At 37.7% G+C, this 26,561-nt stretch overlaps 1 protein-coding gene across 1 annotated transcript; it reads right to left on the reverse strand.

Moving 5' to 3' along the window:
• Positions 1–22,345: 22,345 nt before the first annotated feature.
• Positions 22,346–24,518, reverse strand: LOC110936669 (F-box protein SKP2A). Its single transcript, XM_022179084.2, has 4 exons — positions 24,012–24,518; positions 23,229–23,580; positions 23,004–23,145; positions 22,346–22,922 (listed from the first exon to the last, which is right to left on the reverse strand). The coding sequence occupies exons 1-4, from the start codon at positions 24,203–24,205 to the stop codon at positions 22,564–22,566; spliced, it is 1,047 nt and encodes a 348-aa protein (XP_022034776.1). The 5' UTR covers positions 24,206–24,518; the 3' UTR covers positions 22,346–22,563.
• Positions 24,519–26,561: the final 2,043 nt, after the last annotated feature.

The following is a 26,561-nucleotide window of genomic DNA, read 5'->3' on the forward strand; positions in this document are numbered from 1 at the left end:
GTAGTGACTGCCACTTGAGGGTTGAGGAGTGCTGATGCGGACTCCTCCTCGCACGGACATTCGTACGTTTGATCTTCTCCGCCTCGGTGGCTCCAGAGGCGGTTGCTCAACTGGTGGTGGTGGCGGTGGAGTAACTGCCACAAAGCGCGAATCCTCGGAAGGATCCTACTGCCGCTGCTGCTGGTAGGGAGACGAGTGTTCAGATGGGGTGAAATACCATTCAAACTGGTTGAACCTCACCTGGTAGCTATCTGGGTCGCGGTAAGGCGATCCATGAAACGAGGACCCATCAGAGATCTCGATGGGGTGGTTCGGGGTCCCGGTTGCAGGCTCGACGGGATCAGTGTCCTCATCCATGTCGTTGTCACCCGAAAAGTGATCTTCGGGTCCTAGCGGGTTAAAACCCACATGTTCTTTAATGTAGTTAGCCGGGTTAAACCGGCTCTGAAAGGCGGGAGTGGCGTCGCCAAAAGAATGGTGCGAATTTGATCGCTGAAGAGGTATAAAGGAAGGTTGGGGGTTGTTGGGCTCATTTTCAGACTGTGGCCCAAAAGAATGTAGGTAGGATGGTGAGGAGCTTAGGGAGACAGACCGCCTCCCGGGTTCAATATATGTCCTCCAAGGTTCTTGGGGACTTGTGCTCATGGTAATGGACGGTGTACGCCGGTAAGAAGGTCCGGCCTCGTGATCATGGCTAATAAATGGGGCCTTACCTCGTCCTCTTCTCATCCTAGGCGGCATTCTTAAACCTGTAAACATAATTAAAGATAACAACAAGAATATATAAAATAAAAGACAAAATAAAACAAAACAGAATTTGTCCTATGTTATTTGTCTAGACTCGAGGATCAAGGAATGTGAAATTTGTGTAACTGAGATTAAACACAAAAGGCTAGTGTTTAATTCACTCAGTGTTGGCTCTGATACCAACCTGTCACACCCCGATATTTCCATGTATTACCGGTGGGGAGTATCGTGACGTAGTTGATATCATCATAGTCAAACAACACAATATTTATATGCACAGCAGAAGCAAAAGATAGATTTATTTCAACCGAATAAATTGTAACAATTAGTATCACAAACAGTTGAAACAAATCCACAGGCGGATCAAAATAAAGAGGAGACTTGTTCAACAGATTTTGATGCATTCAAGCTTGCGAGACTCTTATTGATGCTAAGGAGAGGCCAGCCTATTACGAGTAGTACCTGCACTTAACCTTTTTGGGAAAATACGTCAGTTTGCACTGGTAAATACAATTTAACTGACTCATTTTAAAAAGGTTTAAAATTGATTTGAATGCACATGGCACAAAAAGATTTTTATAACTTGGGATAATTATTTGAATATAAACTTGCAAAAGAATTATATGTTTGTTATGTGTTCAGTTGCCCGGTTCGTGCCGGGTTAAAGATTAATAGACACACGACATGATATAGTCCCGCCGAGTTATTCTCGTAACCGGCGGTTATACCTTATTAATTATAAATGCACTGACGGGTGTACGCCTACACCCGTGTGCTAAGGTCGTGGCCATTCTATGAATGATGCCAAGGATATCCGGGACATGGTCATTAAACCCCCAAAGGAGTTAAGCAAACAAAACCAAATTTATAAACGGGTCATCTTGATAATACTTAACCACTAAACGATTAAGGTCAAATGCCCGAGCAAGCGGTATTTTATATACCGTACCCCAAGCCCGTATAAGGGAAAATAAGTTAAAAGTATTTACCTTTGCAAGTATAATTCACAACAAGCAAGTGCACGTAGCTTTTACCGGGTCTCCTATTCTGGAACGAAGGTTTATAATAACCTATTAGATTTCTAACGGGTCTTTAATTAAGCCTAAGCTTAGACCGGTTAGTTTTAAAGAAGATACGGTTCAAACGCGTGAAAGGCGAAGACCGGTTTAGAATGTGGTTTTGACACGACAAGCTTGCATGCTTGTTTAATGTGTGTAACTTAATCACATTCTGGATTTTGAGAAAAAAATGATATGATTTGACCCGTTTCGGCTAATATATGTAACCTAGTTACATAAGCCGACCCGAACGCGAAAAGTGCGTAACGAGTAACCATATTAATCATATACAAGTTTCCTAAGTTAATATGCCTTAAATATGTTGTGACATCAGTAAGATATCTTCTATTATGCCCAAAATGATTTTTAATCCAAACTATGCCCCGTAAGGGCATTTTGGTCATTTAAAAGGTTATAAAAGAGTTTAAGTATAATTCTGAGTTTCGGGTCTGATGTAAATAGTAAAAATACTTAATTTGCTAAGTTATATCAGTAGGGTATAACCTATATGTGAAATTTATTAATTATAACCATACTATGCACCGTAGAGGCATTTTGGTAATTTCACATAAGCCTAAAAGGTCAAAATCGGAAATTCTGAGTTTAAGACTTTTGCTTACTATTAAAATATAAAAATTTATTGAATATATCAGTAGGCATTAACCCTTATATGTTTAAAATAGTTTTGACACATACTACGCGTTAAAAATGCTTAAAAAGGCGATGTGGAGCCATTTCCGGGTTTTGAAAGGAAAGCTGATATTTTTATAATTCCAGAAGGCTCAAAATAATTTACTTATCATATTAGAGCAGTAGAAAAAGATTTGGTATCAAAAGGATTTGCAAAACTCATTTTATAGCCCGAAATGGCAAAACCGACAACAACCGAATTATACTTAGAACTCTAAGTTATGCTCAGCCTAAAAATAAATAAAAATCTCCACAAATCCCAAAATATCATTTTATATCAGTAGGTAAAAAGTTTGATATCAAAAATTGGATTTAGAATGCACATGGCACAAAAAGATTTTTATAACTTGGGATAATTATTTGAATATAAACTTGTAAAAGAAATACATGTTTGTTATGCGTTCAGTTGCCCGGTTTGTGCCGGGTTAAAGATTAATAGACACACCACATGATATAGCTCCGCCGAGTTATTCTCGTAAACAGCGCTTATACCTTATTAATTATAAATGCACTGACGGGTGTACACCTACACCCGTGTGCTAAGGTCGTGGTCATTCTATGAATGATGCCAAGGATATCCGGGACATGGTCATTAAACCCCCAAAGGCGTTAAGCAAACAAAACCAAATTTTTAAACGGGCATCTTGATAATACTTAACCACCAAACGATTAAGGTCAAATGCCCGACCAAATTTTTAAACGGGCATCTTGCAAGTATAATTCACAACAAGCAAGTGCACGTAGCTTTTACCGGGTCTCCTATTCTGGAACGAAGGTTTATAATAACCTATTAGATTTCTAACGGGTCTTTAATTAAGCCTAAGCTTAGACCGGTTAGTTTTAAAGAAGATACGGTTCAAACGCGTGAAAGGCGAAGACAAGTTTAGAATGTCATTTTGACCCGACAAGCTTGCATGCTTGTTTAATATGGGTAACTTAATCACATTTTGGATTTTGAGAAAAAAATGATATGATTTGACCCGTTTCGGCTAATATATGTAACCTAGTTACATAAGCCGATCCGAACGCGAAAAGTGCGTAACGAGTAACCATATTAATCATATACAAATTTCCTAAGTTAATATGCCTTAAATATGTTGTGACATCAGTAAGATATCTTCTATTATGCCCAAAATGATTTTTAATCCAAACTATGCCCCGTAAGGGCATTTTGGTCATTTAAAGGGTTATAAAAGAGTTTAAGTATAATTCTTAGTTTTGGGTCTGGTGTAAATAGTAAAAATACTTAATTTACTAAGTTATATCAGTAGGGTATAACCTATATGTGAAATTTATTAATTATAACCATACTATGCACCGTATGGGCATTTTGGTAATTTCACATAAGCCTAAAAGGTCAAAATCAGAAATTCTGAGTTTAAGACTTTTGTTTACTGTTAAAATATAAAAATTTACTGAATATATCAGTAGGCATTAACCCTTATATGTTTAAATCGTTTTGACACATACTACGCGTTAAAAATGCTTAAAAAGGCGACTTGGAGCCATTTCCGGGTTTTGAAAGGAAAGCTGATATTTTTATAATTCCAGAAGGCTCAAAATAATTTACTTATCATATTAGACCAGTAGAAAAATGTTTGGTATCAAAAGGATTTGCAAAACTCATTTTATAGCCCGAAAGGGCAAAACCGACAACAACCGAATTATACTTAGAACTCTAAGTTATGCTCAACCTAAAAATAAATAAAAATCTCCACAAATCCCAAAATATCATTTTATATCAGTAGGTAAAAAGTTCGATATCAAAAATTGGGTTTAGATATGCTATATGCTAATTATGCCATTTAATTATTAAGAAGCTTCTTATTTACGCTAATGAGCATAACTTCTAATCTAGAGCTCAAACTCATGTCAAATTTTGGGTACAAGTTTATAAATCAGTAGTGAAGGTTCCTACTCTTTTACTTTTTCAAAAATCATAATTTAAAGTGAAAAGGGCATAATAGTAAATATTTAGGCAATTAACGGAAACATGTATGTGAATCGGATAACTAGTGAATAAAGTTGTATAATCTCAGAGGGTTATACTAACATGAAACCTAATCCTAAATGAGCACTAAGGCATTTCTAAACTATGCTTAAATGGATTAGAACTGAAAGTCAAAGAAGAAGTCAAACTATACGACTTTCGGTCCCGAATCGAGCCTAAACTGAAAATTGTCGGGGTGAACATGTTTAGACATGTTATTACATTAGTTACCAAGTTATATTAATGATAAAATAGGTTGCATGGATCCTACATTGCTAATTATGCATTAATTTGAAATAAAGCTTTCTGTTGACTTTTTAAGATCAAGTTTGACCCGACAATTGACCTAGTTAGAGTGGGAATCAGAGGGTACCCTTTTAAGGGTTTGTTACCTACATAATTACCTACTCATAGGTAATTTTAATTCGAGATTTGACTGGATAATTATTGAGTAATCTCGAAGTCAAACCTTAATTACGACGGTTTGACTTTTAGCTAATTAACTAAGCTAAACTGAATTAAAAAGGATTAAGGACACTTACAAGAGTCCTAAGTATGATTAGGGACTTTAAAAAAACTTGTTGAAGTCCAGAGAAGCTCCAGAGCAATGTTTCCAAGTGAGTGTTGAAGTGAACAAAAATGTTGCAACTTCTATTTCTTTATATAGTGAACCCAAATGCACAAGATCATCCCAAGCCACTCTACTAATGTTATGGGATGATCCCAGGTGTCCCTATGTTGCCCAATACCAGTTGCAAGGTCCCTGTTTTCGAAAACCACATAAGTAAGGCGGTGCAACAGGCTGAACAGGCAGTTGTCCAATTTCTGCTGCCAGCGACTGGCTTACGGACCGTAAGCCGAAGTCTTTGCGGTCCGTATGCTCCTCTTGCGGACCGTATGCTTAAACGGATGCGGTCCGTAACCGACCCTTGCTTAAATCGCCCAGTTGCAGGGCTTGCGGACTGTCACACCCCCAAAATCCACCATGCGGAGTATCACCGCTTGGAGGCGTGACGTGACCAGGATCGAGCCACCAATCATATTGAACAACGTAATTAAGTAAATAAAACCAAGCGGTGATATGGCAGGTTACACCTCCGGCAGGAACAGCTGCGAGTGCCTCAGCAACCCGTTTGTTGATCAAAGCCGTCAGCTGGGCTTGAGTTAGGTTGAGAAGTCCTCCGCGTCCGTTCATGATCTTCATAACTAAGCAACGTAAGTGAGAAAAGTGTCGCAAAAGTGCGTAAGTGTTGGACGACAGTAGAGAGTAAGCACACAAGGTTCAAATAGCAGCTATCACGTTAACTAATGCACAGTGTGAACTATCTAACCGGCAATATAACATAAATCATACCAACTATTGCGTCGAGTCTTGCACGTGGAGCGAAGCGTCGTTGTGGATTGTTGAGCACTGTATCGGTTATAGTCTGGTTTTATCAAAAAGCTTTCCCCTTTTTAAAACCAAGTTCACTATAAACAATGGCTCTGATACCAATCTGCCACACCCCCAAAATCCACCGTGCGAAGTATCACCTCTTGAAGGCGTGACGTGACCAGGATCGAGCCACCAATCATATTGAACAACGTAATTAAGTAAATAAAACCAACCACAATACAATTGGTGACCAAAAGCTAGTTAACCAAGTTTAAATTTAACAGCGGAAGCATAAACGTAAATCCAAAAACATAAGTCCATAGTTTATGAGTTTAAAGTCCAAAGCGTAAGTTTAATAAGTTCATAAAGATTTAAATATTAAGCACGGAACATAACAGTCCATATCCCACAACGACTCCTTCCTCGTGCAAGCTACAAGCATTCAACGACCTGTAAGGCATGTAACAACAAGTCAACAACAAAGTTGAGTGAGTTCACGTTTGGTTGTTTAGTTTTAAGTTGTTTCTGAAAACGTGGTTTGTCTTTCGTTGGCGTAATTGCCGTGGGGGTTACCCCGTAGTTGAAAGTAAAATTAATCAGTTCATTCCTTAGTACCCAAACCATATCCAAGATCAGTGGGGGCTTCCCCATGTGAACTACTAGACTGTACCATATCGACTACTACGCAAATAAGTTGTACCCTACATCAGTGTCTATCATCACTGACAGTTTGCCATAGTCCATTAGTACACGCCCGTCCGACTGGCATGGTGTGAGGTTTGTTAAACCTAATAGCGCTATTAACTAATGACCTGCTCGCCATTGGCCTCGGCGATTAAGTCGATATAAATTGAGGGACTTCATGATAGAGTTTTGTCTAGTAAGTTTAAGGTTGTTGTCCTACTCAAGAAGGACGAACGTACGTAGTTCTACCCAAGGAGAATACACAGGATTAATATTGGCATCCTACCTATGGAGGATGGCCTTACATATCCTACCCAAGGAGGATATGTAGATTCCGTTTTAAATTCTTTAACCCATTCCCAACCACCGGGAATCCCATGCCTTAGAAAGTGTGTGAACTCACCTCGGTTTACTCGGTTAGATTCTCAAATATAGCTAACAGTCAAAGTCGGTCAATCACGTCTTAGTAGGATTACCACTTAGTTTATTAGTGACTTCAAATAAGCACAAAGTTCCTACACACGTCTATGACATAACAAGCATCACATCAATAGTTCATGCTCATATCAACATTCCACCTATAACTACTCAAGAACAGGCATACGATATTGCACATATTACTTCCATTGACATATGACATGTTAGATCATCCTCAAATAATATACTCGACATTTAGACACGCAAATTACTACCTTTGTCATTTTAACTTAAATATCCAAAACTGGGCTGATTTCGGGCATTTTAATAAAATAGTTAACTTGTTCTAAAAAATCCCAACTTTTTACAGAAAGCCTTAAACGATCCAAATATTATTGTGTAAAAATCTCGGGATCCAATTCATCACCAATATTTTATAAAAATTCTTTTTCCGGACTGCAATCAGATTCATTACTTTCTGACTGCAGTCCAAGAAATAATTCAAGTGTAGAAAAGTGATGGTTAATAGCAAATGGAGAAGGTCCTTCCACTTCCGAGAGCACCGAGCTTCATTGTGCACCTTGTATCACCTATGTATGGCCTTGGAAAGCTTGCATGTAACCAAGTGATGGTGGTGGTGGTGCCACTAGGGGCGGCCGAGATCAAGAAGAGAGGAAGGAGAGTGTTGGAGTGAAGTGTGTGTTGAGAAGTGAGAGAAGGGTAGACTTGTGGGTAATACTTATAGACTCTAACTTACCATTGTCTTATGGGTAACATGTCTCTAAACTAGCAACATGATCAAATTAAATAATGAAAGAAATTAAAGGGGTGTCCTTCTTCTCTCCTAACCGGTTTGGGGGGGGGGGTTGATTTAGTTAGGTTTCAACTAGTTAGTTGGTGATCTTAGTTGAAATCAAACGTTAAGTTAATGCTTTATGTGTGTTACGTAATATATAGTGTGTTAGGGTGTTCAGGGACCATAACTAGTTCAGAAAAATAAAAACAATGCTTCTAGCATTATTTTAGTGTTTCGGGTAATGTCCGGTTATTCGGTTCGGTGTTGTTCCGTTAAAGTGCTTAGTTAATCCGTAAAGTGTCCTATATATATATTTTTGTAACACTTTTAATTCTCAACACTTTGGAAAGCACACAGGACTATTTAGTAACTTTTCTGTACACTACTAGTATGTTAACAAGCACATGTAATTATAACACAGTAATCGAAGAGCAGTTAAATGATTCAGCACAGTCATCAAACACTTTAATTATCAATAATAAATTGTACGTATACATGGAATTATAAGGGTTGTCATATTCTCCCCTTGATAAGAAAATTTCGTCCCGAAATTTAGCTCGTGGTTACTGAGGAAGCTAGTTATGTTGCGTTGGTTTCCTGGTTTTCCTGGGGTGTCACATCATCCCCCCGTTGATTTGGAATTTCATCCCGAAATTCTGAAGTAGCTTCAGCCTCAGTAGTGGTTGCACTTTTCTTAAACAGCTGGGGATACTTGAGTTTTATTTGGTCTTCTCGTTCCCAGGTATACTCGGGTCCACGACGGGAATCCCAACGGACTCGGACAAGAGGTATTCTGGTACGCTTGAGAATCTTAACATCTCGATCAGTAATCTCTACTGGTTCCTCGACGAATCGCAGCTTGTCGTTGATTGTGAGCTCTTTGAGAGGAGCTATGTGGGTCTCATCTGACAGACACTTCTTCAGATTTGACACGTGGAATACGTTGTGAACTCCGCTGAATTATGCCGGTAGATTCAGCCTGTAAGCGACCTTGCCAATTTTCTCAATGATTTCGAATGGTCTGACATAACGCGGATTGAGCTTGCCTCGTTTGCCAAAATGAACCACACCGTTCCAAGGTGAGACTTTGAGTAGCACTCGATCCCCAATCTGGAACTCGAGTGGCTTACTTCGCTTATCAGCATAGCTTTTCTGACGGTCACGAGCTGCCGCCATTCGTTGTCGTATCTGAGCAATCTTCTCGGTTGTATCTACTACGAGTTCTGGGCCAGTGATTTGACTGTCACCAACTTCTGCCCAACAAAGAGGTGATCGGCACTTCCGTCCATATAATGCCTCAAACGGAGCGGCCTGAATGCTGGTGTGGTAGCTGTTGTTATACAAAAACTCCACTAACGGGAGGTGTTTTTCCCAGCCATTACCAAAGTCGATTACGCATGCCCTAAGCATGTCTTCAAGAGTTTGGATGGTGTGTTCAGATTGCCCATCCGTCTGTGGATGATAAGCGGTGCTCATATCTAAACGTGAGCCAAAAGACTTGTGCATGGCTTGCCACAGTTCTGAAGTAAAACGCGCGTCACGATCAGAAATGATGGAGGTTGGCACTCCGTGCCTTGATACTACTTCCTTTAGGTAGATGTCTGCTAGAGTAGAAAACTTATCCGTGTCCTTGATGGCCAGAAAATGTGCAGACTTGGTCAGTCGATCCACGATTACCCAAATGGTATCGTTTCCGCGTTGAGATCTGGGCAGGCCAGTAACGAAATCCATGGAAATTTGCTCCCATTTCCATTTAGGTATCTCTGGTTGTTGAAGTGGGCCTGATGGTTTCTGGTACTTGACCTTGACCCTAGCACAAGTCAAGCATTTACTGAAGTAGGTTGCTATGATGGCTTTCATACCAGGCCACCAGTATGTAGTCTTTAGGTCATGGTACATCTTATCCGAACCAGGATGTACTGAATAACGAGACTTCTGTGCTTCATCCATCACAAGCTCGCGTAAGTCTCCATATAATGGAACCCAGATACGTCCGTTAACATAGTAGGCGCCGTTTTCCTTTCGTTCTAGTCGCTGCCTCGATCCTCGTAAGGACTCAGCCCTGATGTTCTCTGCTTTCAATGCTTCAACCTAAGCATCGCGAATCTGAGCGGGAAGGTTAGATTGGATGGTAAGCTGTAACGCACGTACACACTTAGGTATAGTATCCTTTCGGCTGAGGGCGTCGGCCACAACATTGGCCTTGCCCGGATGGTATTTGATAGCGCATTCATAATCATTTAAGAGCTCAACCCATCGGCGTTGTCGCATGTTCAATTCCTTTTGCTTGAAGATATGCTCGAGACTCCTGTGATCGGTGTAAATGGTGCACTTGGTACCGTACAGGTAATGTCTCCATATCTTAAGTGCGAAAACAACTGCTCCCAATTCCAAGTCGTGCGTAGTGTAGTTCCTTTCGTGAACTTTAAGTTGGCGCGATGCGTAGGCAATGACCTTGTCACGTTGCATCAGCACGCAACCAAGTCCTTGAATGGAAGCGTCGCAGTAAACCACAAAATCAGTTGTGCCTTCAGGCAATGAGAGGATAGGCGCGCTACAAAGTCTATCTTTTAAGTGCTGGAATGCGGACTCCTGTGCATCAACCCAACAATAGGTGACACCCTTCTGAGTCAGTGAAGTGAGAGGTTGCGCAATTTTGGAGAAATCTTTGATAAACCTTCTGTAATACCCTGCCAAGCCCAAAAATTGGCGGATTTCTGTTGGTGTACGGGGTGCAGGCCAGTTCTTGATCGAGTCAACTTTGGATGGATCCACATGAATTCCATCCTTGTTTACCACATGGCCTAGAAAGTGGACTTCGCGAAGCCAGAAGTCACATTTTGAAAACTTGGCATACAACTGCTCTTTTTGAAGAAGTTCTAGAATAAGCCTTAGATGTTGCTCGTGTTCCTCCTGACTCTTAGAATAGATCAGGATGTCGTCGATGAACACTATGACAAACTTATCCAGGTAAGGCTTGCACACTCGGTTCATGAGATCCATGAAGACCACAGGTGCATTTGTTAATCCAAAAGGCATAACCAGAAACTCATAATGGCCGTAACGAGTTCTGAATGCTGTTTTGGAGACGTCTTCCTCTCGGACTCTCAACTGATGGTAGCCAGATCTCAAATCAATCTTAGAGTAATAACTCGACCCTTGCAACTGGTCGAATAAGTCATCAATGCGTGGAAGAGGATAACGATTCTTCACGGTCACCTTGTTGGGTTCGCGGTAGTCGATACACATTCTGAAGGTACCGTCTTTCTTCTTCACAAATAATACTGGAGCTCCCCAAGGCGAAGAGCTAGGACATATGAAACCCTTTTCCAAGAGTTCTTGTAGTTGTGTGGACAGTTCTTCAAGTTTTGATGGAGCTAGACGATAAGGTGCTCGAGCTATGGGCGCTGTTCCAGGAGCTATCTCGATCTGAAACTCGACTTGTCGATGAGGCGGAAGACCAGGTAATTCCTCAGGAAATACCTCGGGAAAGTCGCGCACAATAGGAATGTCTTCTATCTTCTTTTCTTCTGAGGATGCATCAGAAACGAGGGCTAAAATAGCAGTGTGGCCCTTTCGCAAACACTTCTGGGCCTTAAGGAAGGAGATGATGCCCACAACAGCACCACTCTTATCGCCACGAATTACGAGGGGTTCTTTACCAGAACGAGGGATACGGACAATCTTCTCGTTGCAAAGAATTTCCGCTTGCTGATGAGATAACCAATCCATCCCAATAACAACGTCGAAGCTCCCCAGAATGATAGGAATAAGATCGATAGAAAAGGTCTAACCAGCTAGGACGAGGTTACAGCCCTTAACTTTGTGTGTGGCTTCAATACTTTTACCGTTCGCTATTTCTACCGTGTGTTTGGTGTTCAGAAGCGTTGGAGTGCGCTTAAGCATTTGGCTAACTTTTAAGGACACATAACTAGTATCGGCACCCGAATCAAATAAAACAGTAACAAAGAAGTCATCCAGAAGAAACTTACCCATCACAACGTTGGGATCGTTCCTTGCATCACCCTGACCAATCACGAAGGCACGACCTCGGGCGCCGTTGTCATTATTGTTACCTCCGTTGTTGCCTCCGTTGTTGCCTCTATTGTTGTTTCCATTGTGGTTCCCGTTTCCTTGGTTGTTCTGGTTCTGGTTCAGCTGAGGGCAGTTCCTCTTAAAGTGGCCTTCAGCGCCACACTGAAAGCATCCTTTATTGCCATGCTGTTGCTGTTGCGGGTGGTTCTGTGGAGCTGGTTGTTGTTGTTGGCGATTCTGATTCGCAGGACGTGGGCTCCTGCAATCCTTAGCTTCATGACCCAGCTGGTGACATCTCTGACAACGACCCTTGTTGCACTGCCCGTTGTGATGCTTGTTGCACCGATTGCACTTGGGGTGGTTTCCTCGGTATCCACCCTGTCCTTGACTACCAGTAGATTGCTGACCAGGACTCTGGTGGTCATCAGTCTTTCGCTGTTGAGACTGAACTGAAGTCGAACCCTTGCCCGAATTTCCATCCCACTTGCGCTTATTATCATTAGGAGCTTCAGAAGTAGTAGCGCTAATACGCTTGGGCAGCCTGTTCTGCTCAACTGCCTGATCAGTGAGACGATGAGCCAACTTGATGATTTGCTGTATGGTGCCAAGATTAGCTGAGGTCACGTGACTTTGAATTTCTGGCACCAAGCCCTTAAGGTACAGCTCAATGCGTTTGATGGGAGGGTCCACCATTGTAGGATACAAGATGGCTAGCTCGTTTGACCTCTTCGTGTATGCCTCGATCTCAGACCCCGTCATCTTCAAATTGAAAAATTCCACCTCCAGCTTGTGGATGTTGTCACGACTACAGTACTCTTCTTTGATCAGTTCTTTGAAACCGTTCCATGGGGTGGCATTAGCAACCGCCAACCCAAGCAGTTGAACCTGTGCCTTCCACTAGGTTAACGCAGCACCTTCGAGTGTTCTAGTAGCATATTTCACCATACGATCTTCGGGTCATTCACACATCTCAAAAACAGACTCAAGCTTCTCGAACTAGTGAAGAAGACCTACAGCTCCTTCTGTTCCGCTGAAAGTACTAGGTCGGCAATCCATGAAGGTTTTGAACGTGCACACAGGAGGCTGAGCATGTTGACCTGTGGTACGAGAATAAAAGACAAGGTTAAGCATGAGGGTTGGTTTGTGAAGGTAAGATCTAAACGTCCTAAGATGGGTTGATATGGCAGGTTACACCTCCGGCAGGAACAGTTGCGAGTGCCTCAGCAACCCGTTTGTTGATCAAAGCCGTTAGCTGGGCTTGAGTTAGGTTGAGACGTCCTCCGCGTCCGTTCATGATCTTCATAACGAAGCAACGTAAGTGAGAAAAGTGTCGCAAAAGTGCGTAAGTGTGGGACGACAGTAGAGAGTAAGCACACAAGGTTCAAATAGCAGCTATCACGTTAACTAATGCACAGTGTGAACTATCTAACCGACAATATAACATAAATCATACCACCTATTGCGTCGAGTCTTGCACGTGGAGCGAAGCGTCGTTGTGGATTGTTGAGCACTGTATCGGTTATAGTCTGGTTTTATTAAAAAGCTTTCCCCTTTTTAAAACCAAGTTCACTATAAACAATGTCTCTGATACCAATCTGTCACACCCCCAAAATCCACCGTGCGAAGTATCACCTCTTGGAGGCGTGACGTGACCAGGATCGAGCCACCAATCATATTGAACAACGTAATTAAGTAAATAAAACCAACCACAATACAATTGGTGACCAAAAGCTAGTTAACCAAGTTTAAATTTAACAGCGGAAGCATAAACGTAAATCCAAAAACATAAGTCCATAGTTTATGAGTTTAAAGTCCAAAGCGTAAGTTTAATAAGTTCATAAAGATTTAAATATTAAGCACGGAACATAACAGTCCATATCCCACAACGACTCCTTCCTCGTGCAAGCTCCAAGCATTCAACGACCTGTAAGGCATGTAACAACAAGTCAACAACAAAGTTGAGTGAGTTCACGTTTGGTTGTTTAGTTTTAAGTTGTTTCTGAAAACGTGGTTTGTCTTTCGTTGGCGTAATTTCCGTGGGGGTTACCCCGTAGTTGAAAGTAAAATTAATCAGTTCATTCCTTAGTACCCAAACCATATCCAAGATCAGTGGGGGCTTCCCCATGTGAACTACTAGACCGTACCATATTGACTACTACGCAAATAAGTTGTGCCCTACATCAGTGTCTATCATCACTGACAGTTTGCCATAGTCCATTAGTACACGCCCGTCCGACTGGCATGGTGTGAGGTTTGTTAAACCTAATAGCGCTATTAACTAATGACCTGCTCGCCATTGGCCTCGGCGATTAAGTTGATATAAATTGAGGGACTTCATGATAGAGTAGTAAGTTTAAGGTTGTTGTCCTACCCAAGGAGGACGAGCGTACGTAGTTCTACCCAAGGAGAATACGCAGGATTAATATTGGCATCCTACCTATGGAGGATGGCCTTACATATCCTACCCAAGGAGGATATGTAGATTCCGTTTTAAATTCTTTAACCCATTCCCAACCACCGGGAATCCCATGCCTTAGAAAGTGTGTGAACTCACCTCGGTTTACTCGGTTAGATTCTCAAATATAGCTAACAGTCAAAGTCGGTCAATCACGTCCTAGTAGGATTACCACTTAGTTTATTAGTGACTTCAAATAAGCACAAAGTTCCTACACACGTCTATCACATAACAAGCATCACATCAATAGTTCATGCTCATATCAACATTCCACCTATAACTACTCAAGAACAGGCATACGATATTGCACATATTACTTCCATTGACATATGACATGTTAGATCATCCTCAGATAATATACTCGACATTTAGACACGCAAATTACTACCTTTGTCATTTTAACTTAAATATCCAAAACTGGGCTGTTTTCGGGCATTTTAATAAAATAGTTAACTTGTTCCAAAAATTCCCAACTTTTTACAGAAAGCCTTAAACGATCCAAATATTATTGTGTAAAAATCTCGGGATCCAATTCATCACCAATATTTTATAAAAATTCATTTTCCGGACTGCAATCAGATTCATTACTTTCTAACTGCAGTCCACGGAATAATTAATTAAAAATCCATTGTAAGTCGGATTGACGAAATTCCAGTGGGACAATTACTACGACATCAGTGTCCATCTACAGTACCAATTTCGTGACCTAGTTCTACTCAGGTTTCAAGTTATGATGAAAAATATAACACATATTTTCAGCAGCAAAAATGTAGCTTTAGCTGCTGTTACAAAACGACACTTTAAAAATAGTAAACGAAATCCAAAAATTATGATTCCAGTGCCATTAGAACCGTATTTCATAATAATACATAAATCTAGGCTTCAGAAAATACAGTTTTCGTGTTATTAAGGTCCTGTTACAGCCAACTGAAGTTGGCTGTAATCACCAAACAGCCTTCTGTTTTCAGTTTTTAACATTCTAAAGCGCGTTCGATTGATTTCGTTAACATGTTTAGCGATAAATAACGATACTTACAGCAGATTATAAGTCCTTCATATCTGCACATAATCATCATACACCAAACAACGTCATTCTAACATCATTTCTTCATGTATCATCTTGTTTAAGCTTATGTTCAAGTTTTAAGTGTAAGATCTTATGGTGTTCATATGTTTTCTTCATAATACATCTATTAACCACCAAAACAACATGTAAAATGCAAGGATCTAAGTTCTTACCACTATTTCAAGACTAGGGAAGTTCAAGTGTAGAAAAGTGATGGTTAATAGCAAATGGAGAAGGTCCTTCCACTTCCGAGAGCACTGAGCTTTGTTGTGCACCTTGTATCACCTATGTATGGCCTTGGAAAGCTTGCAAGTGACCAAGCGATGGTGGTGGTGGTGCCACTAGGGGCGGCCGAGATCAAGAAGAGAGGAAGGAGAGTGTTTGAGTGAAGTGTGTGTTGAGAAGTGAGAGAAGGGTAGACTTGTGGGTAATACTTATAGACTCCAACTTACCATTGTCTTATGGGTAACATGTCTCTAATCTAGCAACATGATCAAATTAAATAATGAAAGAAATCAAAGGGGTGTCCTTCTTGTCTCCTAACCGGTTTGGGGGGGGGGGGTTGGTTTAGTTAGGTTTCAACTAGTTAGTTGGTGATCTTAGTTGAAATCAAATGTTAAGTTAATGCTTTATGTGTGTTACGTAATATATAGTGTGTTAGGGTGTTCGGGGACCATAACTAGTTCAGAAAAATAAAAACAATGCTTCTAGCATTATTTTAGTGTTCCGGGTAATGTCCGGTTATTCGGTTCGGTGTTGTTCCGTTAAAGTGCTTAGTTAATCCGTAAAGTGTCCTATATATATATTTTGTAACACTTTTAATTCTCAACACTTTGGAAAGCACACAGGACTATTTAGTAACTTTTTTGTACACTACTAGTATGTTAACAAGCACATGTAATTATAACACAGCAATCGGAGAGCAGTTAAATGATTCAGCACAGTCATCAAACACTTTAATTATCAATAATAAATTGTACAGATACATGGAATTATGAGGGTTGTCACACGGACCGTAAGCCTAAGGCCATACGGTCCGTATCTGATGACCAGAATACAAAAAATTGTAAACTTCCAAGCTTTGACCATGCATTTCTTACAAGTCCGAATCTTATGCTTTCCTTTTCAGTAGAGGGACCAAGTGCTCAGACTTTGCATGTACTTACACATTTTGGATCTGGTGGGAGGTTTTAAAATGTCAAAAATACCGAGAATTCACATTGGATCCATGTCTTAGGTTATAATCAATTTATTATTTAGAACAACCAGATTTATTTACATAATTTAGATGTTGATTAAGTATATCATGGTTAGGGATTTATTAATAGGTCGTTCAGATGTATAAATTAACATATCAACGCTTTTAAATCCTACCATACATCTTTATCTGGATTTGTTTTCGTAACACGTTTGTATTACATGACACGTGTCTTTTTTTTATTGGGTATGATTTTACGAGGTGTTACATACACTTTAACATTTGCACCTTTAACCTATTTAAAAGGGAGATGTAACTACTAACGAATTATTTGAGGTTTGGTTGGTCAAAGTTGAAGGATTAAAATATAATTAATATAAGAGATTAATTATTATTTAAAAGACCAATTTACTATCGTTTAGGTTGTGTTTATACATTAAAGCCAAAAGGCTATTAAACATTATATGGCATTGACAGTATTTAATTACTTAATATTATGTAACTAGTGGAGGGTTCAAATGAGAAGAATTTTTTTTGTAAGAAGAAAAAACAATAAGTTTCAACCAATAAGAATGCTTCAATTTGTTTCATTTAATATTTGTATTTAATTTTAATATAAGGGTATATTGGTAAACTTACATAAATCATTAATTTGTATTATTCCCCTTTAATAACTAGCTAAATTAAATTTGTAACTCCTTTTCAAAATATATACTTTTTCCAAATTAAAAAAAAGCAACCTAATAAAAAGTGTAGGATAAATTACGAGTTGTGTAGGATATATTTCGAGGTGTGTAGCATAAATTTCGACTGTGTAGGATAAAATTCTATAATGTATAGGGTATATGTAGGAAAATTTTGATATGTGTGGGTTTTGTAGATTATATGTAGGATAACTAATGATTAGTTGACTAATTAATTAAAGAGAGAAAAACTAATGATATGAGTTATAAATGAAATAGCATTTTACTAATATGCCCTTTCTTCTTTTTCTTCTCACATTAAATTTCTTCTCAAATTAATCTTCCCCTATGTAACTATTAAACATTTTGTGATAATGACCAACTACATTAGGATTTAATCACTTATACACTAAGGCATCATATACTTGTACCTTTTAATCCGCACGTTGATACTGAACAAGAGAACTATCAAAACGTTGACAAAAATGAGTAAGGTCGTCATGGTGCCTTTGGATTTTTTTTTAATTTTATAGTTTATAAGATATGACAAGAATACGTAAAAGAATTATAAGTTTGTTGTGGAGGAGGAAAAGTATAACTAATTATCTACAATTTTGTTAAAACTGGGGGATTTATGTGTAATAAATTTAGGGGCTAAAATATAATTATTGTTTAAAAGACAAATTTACCCTCATTTTAGGGGTGTATCTATAAATTAAGAGGGAGAAAGTTCTTATTTTTTAGGTATCTTAAAATGCCCTTGCCTCATGCATTATAATATAATATAGATTATTTAGTTTAATCTCTTATGGATAATTATTATTTAGTTTAATCTCTTCTAATTAATTATCGATAACTCTCTTACTAAATATTATTTAGTTTAGTCTCTTCTACTTAATTATATATAATTATTAATTTAGTTTATATTTAATGTATACTTTTTATTTATAATATTATTTATTTGATTTTCTATATCATATTATCTTCATTGTTTATATTACCTAACATGTCATATAACAGCTACAATTTTTAGTTTTTTAACCCAAAATTATTACTTCTTTTTGACACACACTTACTTTTTAGTTGTAATATACAAATTTACTCTTATTCTTTTTGATGATGTATTATCTCTAATAAACTTTAAACTTTTACCATAGTATATATAATGCTAGACATAAAACAGAAAAACATTTTAGATGACATCAATAACTTAAGACACAATAGAATTATATGTATAATATGCACTTTTTAATAAGATAATACCAAACAAAATTACAAATATAAAATCATTGATTTTACTAACAATAACAAAGTCATAATTTAAAAAAAATAATTCAAAAAATATATAACTAAAAACATATGACATTATAATAAAGTTAACCGATTTATCATCATACAACATCCCAAGTATTCAATCATATTTTTTTCTATCTTATATTAACTAAATAAATAAAAATTAATATTAAATATTATCCTACTTTAAATTTCGAATAGAATATTTTTCTAATAAAATATTATCCTTAAATTTAAATTGTTAATTTAAGATATTTTTAAATAACGAATTTATTTATCACCAAAACCAAACTTTGTATTAATATATTGTTTTTTTTTTTTTGTATTTTCATTATTAAAAAATTAGTATATCGATTTTATTACATAATTTTTAAACAACTTGTATATAACTTTCAATATTACTTTATATATAAAATTAGATTTATTACGGCTTTTTTAAATATAATTTATATTTTATCATTCAAATGGCTGCTTATTTGCTTCTTGAATACAAACAGATATAACTTTTTATTATTAAATATATAAAATTACATTTACTCAACTCGTGCAATAAATGGGGTTTTTAAAGATATATTATTTTAATATTTAGTATATAAAATTTATTTATTCAACCCGTGTAACACACGGAGTTATAACCTAGTATATATATATATGTGTGTGTGTGTGTGTGTGTGTGTGTCTGTATGTATGTATGTATGTATATATATAGGGAGCCGCTAAAATGAAAACCACCCCCAGTTGTAAGAACCGCGAGAACCACTTTCAACCAATAGGATCATGCCAACCAAAAGGGTATTTAGGTCATTTTGTTTATATGTCATGTCCATCATATATGTCTTGTCTCTTATTAAAGGCTTTCACATCTCAGTTCATTTCACATTTCTCTCTCTTTATATCTTCATCTCTCTTTAGTCTTTACATCTTCATCTCTGATGATGAAGATCATCATCTTCACACATACACAGCCTTTATTAAAAGCCTTTCAAATCTCTGATGAAGATCATCATCTTCAGCCTTTATATCTTCATCTCTGATGAAGATCATCATCTTCGCTGCCACGTCTTCCGATCTCGACGCCTCCACCGCCGCCTCCACCGCCACCACCGGTGGTTGTACCAGCCGACGCCAGCCATGTAGTTTCTGTGTGTTTTTTTTTCTCTTTTTCAAAGACCAGTTCTTCTGGTTGTTCTTCATCTGAGAGATTAATGGCGATGATGATGTGGAAACCCACACGTGAGCCTTGTTCTTCATCTGAGAGATTAATGGCAATGATGATGTCGGTGGTGTCGGCGATGTTCGTGGTGCCGGTGGTGCCATCGACGTCGGTGGTGCCGGAGTTTGAGTGGTGGGTACAAAAGACGGCGAATGTGGCAGTGGTGGGGAGAAAGGGGACGGCGGCGACGACGGATTGGTAGCGTAGCAGCCGGTGGGGCTCCTGCAAGTGACGTCAGTAGGTGGGTTTTGATTCAGTTGGGATTTTTATTCAAGTTGTGTTTTGCTTGATTCAAGTTGTGTTTTGAATCAGTTGGGTTTTGATCAATTGTGTTTGCGATTTTGTAAAAATGTGCAGGGGTTCATTTTTGAGGTGATTTATGTGGTGGTTTGCTTGATTCAGTGGGCGAAGGGGCTTGTTGGAAGCTTTGTGCCCTTATGGGGGGTGGTTTGCATGATTCTGTGGGTTTTTTTTACAGTAGACCGATTGGAAGCCGATGGGGGTTTTGGTTGTGTTCATGATTATGATGGGCATTTTTGATATGTTTTGAGGGTTTGAATTGGGGTTCTTTGATTTTCTGTTTTTTGGGTTTGTATTCTTGATTGTTGTGGGTTTTGATCCGTTGGATGGGCGGCGATAATGAAAAAAACGTAGATTTTAATGACGATGGCGCGACAAGGACGGGGGAGGGTAGGTTTTTTGAACCTGCAACCCCACTTTTTGCAGCCTTTTGATTATCGGATAATATGAGCCAAAACCCGTTTTTTTTTTTCGAGATACACTTTTGTTTTGATGTTGTTGGTTTTTTATGTTTTCCCCCCTAGTCGATGATGATAACAATATATATGAGACACCTCCTGAGTTGCGATTTTCTGGGTTCGTTCGTTTTTACGTAAAAAAAGTTTTTGTAAAAGAAAAAAAAACTTAAACCGTAAACTTTTTTAAAGTAAACCGTAAACTTTTTTTTACGTAAAACGTAAAAAGTTTTACGTAAAACGTAAAAAGTTTTACGTAAAACGTAAAACTTTTTACGTAAAACGTAAAACTTTTTTCGTAAAACGTAAAATGTTAAAATTTTAACGTAAAACGTAAAAAGTTTTACGTAAATCGTAAAAAGTTTTACGTAAAACGTAAAAATTTTAACGTTAAACGTAAAAAACCGACGCGTAAAACGTAGAAAAACGTTAACATAAGAAACCGGCGCGTAAAACGTAAAAAACATTAACATAAAAACGGCGCGTTGAAAAAATGACGCGTGAAAAAGTCTGGCTAAAAACGAGCCGTGGAAAAGCCGGGCGTAAAAACGGGACGTAAAAAATGAGGCGTAAAAACGGCTTGTAAAATCGTGACGTAAAAAACAGCGCGGCAAAAGACGGCGTGTAAAGTTTTTAACGTAAATGTCGGCGCGTTAAAAAAACGACGCCTAAAAAAGCCGGGCGTAAGAACGGGGCGTAAAAAAACGACTCTTCAAAACGTTTTTTTTAAACTAATCTTAAAAAAAATTATTATAAAAATCTGATTTCAAAAAAGTTTTTAAATCAAAAAATCAGTTTCTTAATAAAAAATTATTAAGACAAAAAAAGTAATTAATGAATGAGACAAAAAGGACATTTAAAAATAATATTTTAAAAAAGACCAAAAAAAAACAATTTTACCTAAATACCCTTTAACAATAAAATATTAAAAACATAATAAGACAAAAAGTTTTTAATATTAATATTTACTACTTTTAATCTTATCCATCCATCTAGTTGATCTAAGGGTTAAAAAGTGGTTTTCATGGTTCTTACAACTAAAGGTGGTTTTCATTTTAACGGTCCCCTATATATATATATAATATATATATATTAGGCCCATTCTCCATTTCCTTAGGTCCATCCCCTTTGTCACACCCTCACACTCATCCTACGTGACGGAGCATCCTTTGAGAACTACCCTCCTCGCACACCGAGTAGCCTTATGAAAGTTCGGTACCCTCGACCCTAATGTGAACTGATTTTCACGAGCAAAGAGTGATTATAGTTTTCTAAAACCTCTTTCCTTAGACTTCATTTGTGTTTCTTTTTGTTTTTTCACTTATTTCCTTTTCTTTTTTGTAACATAGTTTTATGCATACTTTGCGTTCACTCAAAGCCATATTTTCTCTGCACACGTTCAGTTTATCTGACAAATTTCAATACCTATTGGTCTTTTTTTTTTTTTTTCATTTTAGGAGGGTTTTGGGTATTTGGACACCCCCCCCCCCCCCCCCCAAGAAAAACACCCCTCGATCCCTATACGCCACGTATTTTCGGAAATGGTTACGTCGCACTCTATAGGACACATATAGTGTGCTATATGCATCATATAGAGAGTTCATTTAATGCAGTTGTAACCCTATACGACACATATAGTGCTATACGCGTCGTATAGGGTTGTCCAAACAAAAAAGGAGCTGTCTAATTACCGTCACCCTTTTGGTGTATTTCGGTTTTTAATTTTACGTATGGGTTTTGTTTGATTATGAGTTAGTTTTTGGTTTCAGGTTTGGGCCTTAAAAAATTAGCCCAAAACAATGGATATGAACATGAAGCTTTTGGGCAAAATAGTTTTCTTAAACCACTGTCCAGGAAAGTTTTGGACAAAAGAATGAATTTCGACCATAATGCAATCAATCAAGTATTTATAAATAAAAACATTAGGTTGGTTTTAATAGTAATTTGATACAATCATTTATAAAAACTACATAAAGCTGGTTTTCATATTTGATTAGTTATTTCAACTATTTTAATAGCATATTTTCAGAATATAAAAAAGAACCAACATCCAGAAATCTTTAAGTAAACCAACTATAAGCACATGATTGATACCAACTGTCCATCCCCTAAGCGGGGCGAACGGCACGATGCAGTTGAGAAGCACACGCGCAGTGGACCGAGGTTAACTTCTTGCAGCCATGCATGATGAGAGAAGGCCTTCTTGAGCACGTATGAAGTGCAGGAAACGAACGACAGAGAGCTTGAACCGCGTGTGGTGTTACAGCCTTGCAGAAACTGATGTTGAGGTTCATGAGGCCTTCTTTCTCGCCTCGGGTTTTAACTGGTTCCCAAAATACTTCATCTTTGTTTTTTACTCGGCTATGGGCCAAAGCGTACATTGCCCGATCCGTGATATTTTCACAGCCGTATAGATTAAGAGACCTCAGATGTAAGCAATTGTTTGCCAAAGCTATCACACTCTCATCTGCATGTTTCAAATTATATATATTAATACAATATTATATCAGATTTGACATTCGAAAGTCAACTATATGAACAAAGTTACCTGTTATCTCGAAACAGTGATCCAAGTCAACAACATGGAGATCAGGACACCCGTAAACTAAACTCATCACGCCAGCATCATCAACTCGCGGACACTTACCAAGATTTATCGACTCAAGTTGTCGACAGTTGTCTCCAATAGCCTGCAAGCACAACTCAAGACAGTTTATAAGCCCGAACCGTATATCAAATACATTCTACATGTACATTTGTAAATCTAGTGTACCTTCAAGGCCTTGTGGGTCACCGCTTTCCCACACCCAGAAAGGTTCAAAATCTTCAACTTTCTACAGCGACTACTAACAAACTCGAGACCATCATCGCTAAAACCAGAGCAGTCACTGATGTTGAGCTTAGTTAAGTTTGGCCAGCCACGGGCCAAAGCAGAAAGGGACGGATCACCAAGTTTAGAGTTCCTGCTGAGGTCAAGATCCTCCAAATCATGACAGTTATTAGCAATGGTCTCGACTGTATCATCATCAAGCAGCGGTTCAAACTTTTGCCGAAGGGTCAAACCCCTTAGTTTTGTGAGCTTTGGAGCAAGAGAAAGCACCAACTTGTTCATGTTATTTGTGCACCTATTGAAAATGATATACATGAGGGCCAAAGTTCATAAATGTATAAAGACGAAAAAATAGAAAACTATACAACTAATGTGATGGGTATATAGGATTCTAGCGCAGCCGAATCCAACCCATACTATGCCTTTAAGTCTAAGAACTATTTGTTTTGACCCAAACCCGTTCTGACTTGTTATGCGGCCCGTCTAGTTAACCCGTTTCAAAAGAGACGATCAATGGATATAAAGGATCCTAGCACAGCCCAGCCCAACCCAACCCATAACGGACTATTAAGTCTAGCCGAGACCGTTTTAACTGACCCGTTTCAAAGGAGACGATTAAACGGACCCATGAACATAGAATCAACATTTAAAACAAAATCTTGAACATCATAAGCAAAATCCACACAAACCAATCAAAGAAACATAAAAAAGATGAAGAAAAGATACCAAGAGAGTGAAATACGAGTAAGTTCACTGCAAATAACATTTCTCCATCTACTACAAATACCAGAAGCAACGATCACCGTCCGATCATCCATGAAAGACACGATCTTCATCAAAAGTTCCAATTGAATCTCCTCCCACTCTCTCTTTACCCTACTCTCACCTGCTCCAGACTCCATCAATTTCTCACCTTCCATCGTCGAAATTTTCTAAATTCCCAAATTGAAATTGTACGATTTGGGGGAATTAAAAGACCCTAATTCCTGAAATGAAGAACTAGGGTTTTTATTTCTTAACAAAATAGAAATGGGAACTGAAACGATTGGGGTGTTCCATAATTGCAAGCTAATTTCAAAACTGGGGGTGAGAATAAAGAGATGAAATCTGAATCAAACGGGCACTGAATTGCATCTATTGTTGGAGATGATGAACATTGCAGAGAAGAAATGTGGGTTTTGAAGAAATAGTTGAGGGATGTATGCGGAGTGTAATTACGACGTAATCTGGAATATGATGTGATGTAATAAGATATAATATGATAAATCGGGTATGTTTGGCATGGAAATTTTAGATTATAAATTTGAAACTTTTGGTTCAACCTCGTATCATTTAAAAAAAAGCTACAAGCTTTGGAGAAAAAAATGACTATTTTAACCTTTAATGAAATTTTTAATGCATCAACTTTTTAAATTTTTTCTAAAGATAACGAAAAGTCAAATTCTTAGTTATATTTTAAACAAATTCTTTGATTATATATACACAATCTTCGTATGCTGTTTGTATTATGTATACACAAACTTTTTAAAAAAAAAATTCTAATGATTTAATAGTATTATATTATGTTCTCGACTGTTTGTGAATGACTATGTTTTATTTAATTGAGAAAGAACATATATATATCTGTGTGTGTGTGATTACGTTTAGCATTATGTTTTTTTAGCTATATCCATTTTGGCTATTTTATTAAAAGCTATAGTTACTTTGCCAAATAGCTAAATATGTCTAAAAAGGTACAACTACCAACCAACAACTACCAGTTACTTTTGTCAAACATACCCGATATGGGAAGAATATAATAAAATATATTATTTGATATAATATGAAGTAATAAGATGTAATATGTTATTGAAAAAAAATGTGGTAAAAAGGGTGAAAATCATAATTAGCAAGTCATCAAGTGTCATGTGTTCACAAGGATATGGCACATGTGTCCAAAACAAAAAACAAAAGAAATCAAAGAAAAATATACACATGCAACTTACATGCTAAGGAGGATACACATGCAAGTTAGTCATTTTTTATAAACTTCCATGCAAGTTTTATAAGTTTTATATTGTGCATCGTGTGAAGGTGATATTGTATATATAAAAGGCAGGGTTTATTTGAGAACTACCTTTATTGCAAGAATCATGAGAACCAATATGAACACAACAAAATAAACTCACCCAAAACCTAAACACCCACCCCCAATCCCATCACAATCTAAAAACCCTCCACCCACCCCCGAAAAAAAAAAAAAAAAAAAAACTATACCTCACCAAAAAAATATATATATTACATAGCATAAACATATAAATAATTCAAATATTAATGTAACATGTAACACATAGTAAATAAGATGGTCACATGCATTTGTGGGTGATATTTATAAGTAATTGAATTAAAATGATAGTCATAAGTTGGAACAAAAACAATTTAGCACATAAGCACATAAGTTCCCAGTCGATTATAGTCTAAGGTCTAAGGGTCTCATAACCTATTCTAAATTCTTATAGTCATTGGCTCTGATACCAATTTGTCACACTCCGACCTGCAGCGGAATAGGTGACCGGGGTACATGTGTTCAGCAAGGATATCGCACATGTGTCCAAAACAAAAACAAAAAAGAAAAGCAAAAAGATATCTGCACATGCAACTTACATGTTAGAGTAAACTGCTAAAATGGTCCCTGAGGTTTTATCACTTTTAACACTTTAGTTCAAAACTCAAACATTTTGAATCTGGATCCCTGTTGTTTTAATTTTGTTGCCATTTTCTTCCAAAATCAAAATTGGGTCAGATTTTTCTGTTAACATCCAACTTTTTTTTGTCTTTTAGCGTTTATTATAAAAATTAAAAAAATCTGACCATTTTCCCCTTCATTAAAAGGGAGGAAAAAGATAAAAAAATGTAGATGTTAACTAAAAAATCTGACCAGATGTTGCTTTTGGATGAAAATGGCAAAAAAAAAAATTGAAACCACATGGACCCAACTTCAAAAAGTTTGAGTTTTGGATTAAATGGGCAAAAGTGACCAAACCTCAAAGACCATTTTGACAGTTTACTCTACATGTTAAGAAGGATACACATGAAAGTTTCTTATCTTTTTTAAACATTCGCAACTATTTTATATTTTTTTTTCTAAAAAGAATACCATAGAATTGAGCGCTAAACTTAAAAAACTTAGTTTAACACAAGCAGAACTATCTATCTCGTGCTACCAGATCAAACTTTCGCCATTGCTCCCAGGTTAGCGTCCCCTTCCGAGATCGGTTCCTAACCCACAAGAAACCC

Source organism: Helianthus annuus, chromosome 4 (assembly GCF_002127325.2).
Source record: "Helianthus annuus cultivar XRQ/B chromosome 4, HanXRQr2.0-SUNRISE, whole genome shotgun sequence".
In the NCBI taxonomy this organism is placed as follows: Eukaryota; Viridiplantae; Streptophyta; class Magnoliopsida; order Asterales; family Asteraceae; genus Helianthus; species Helianthus annuus.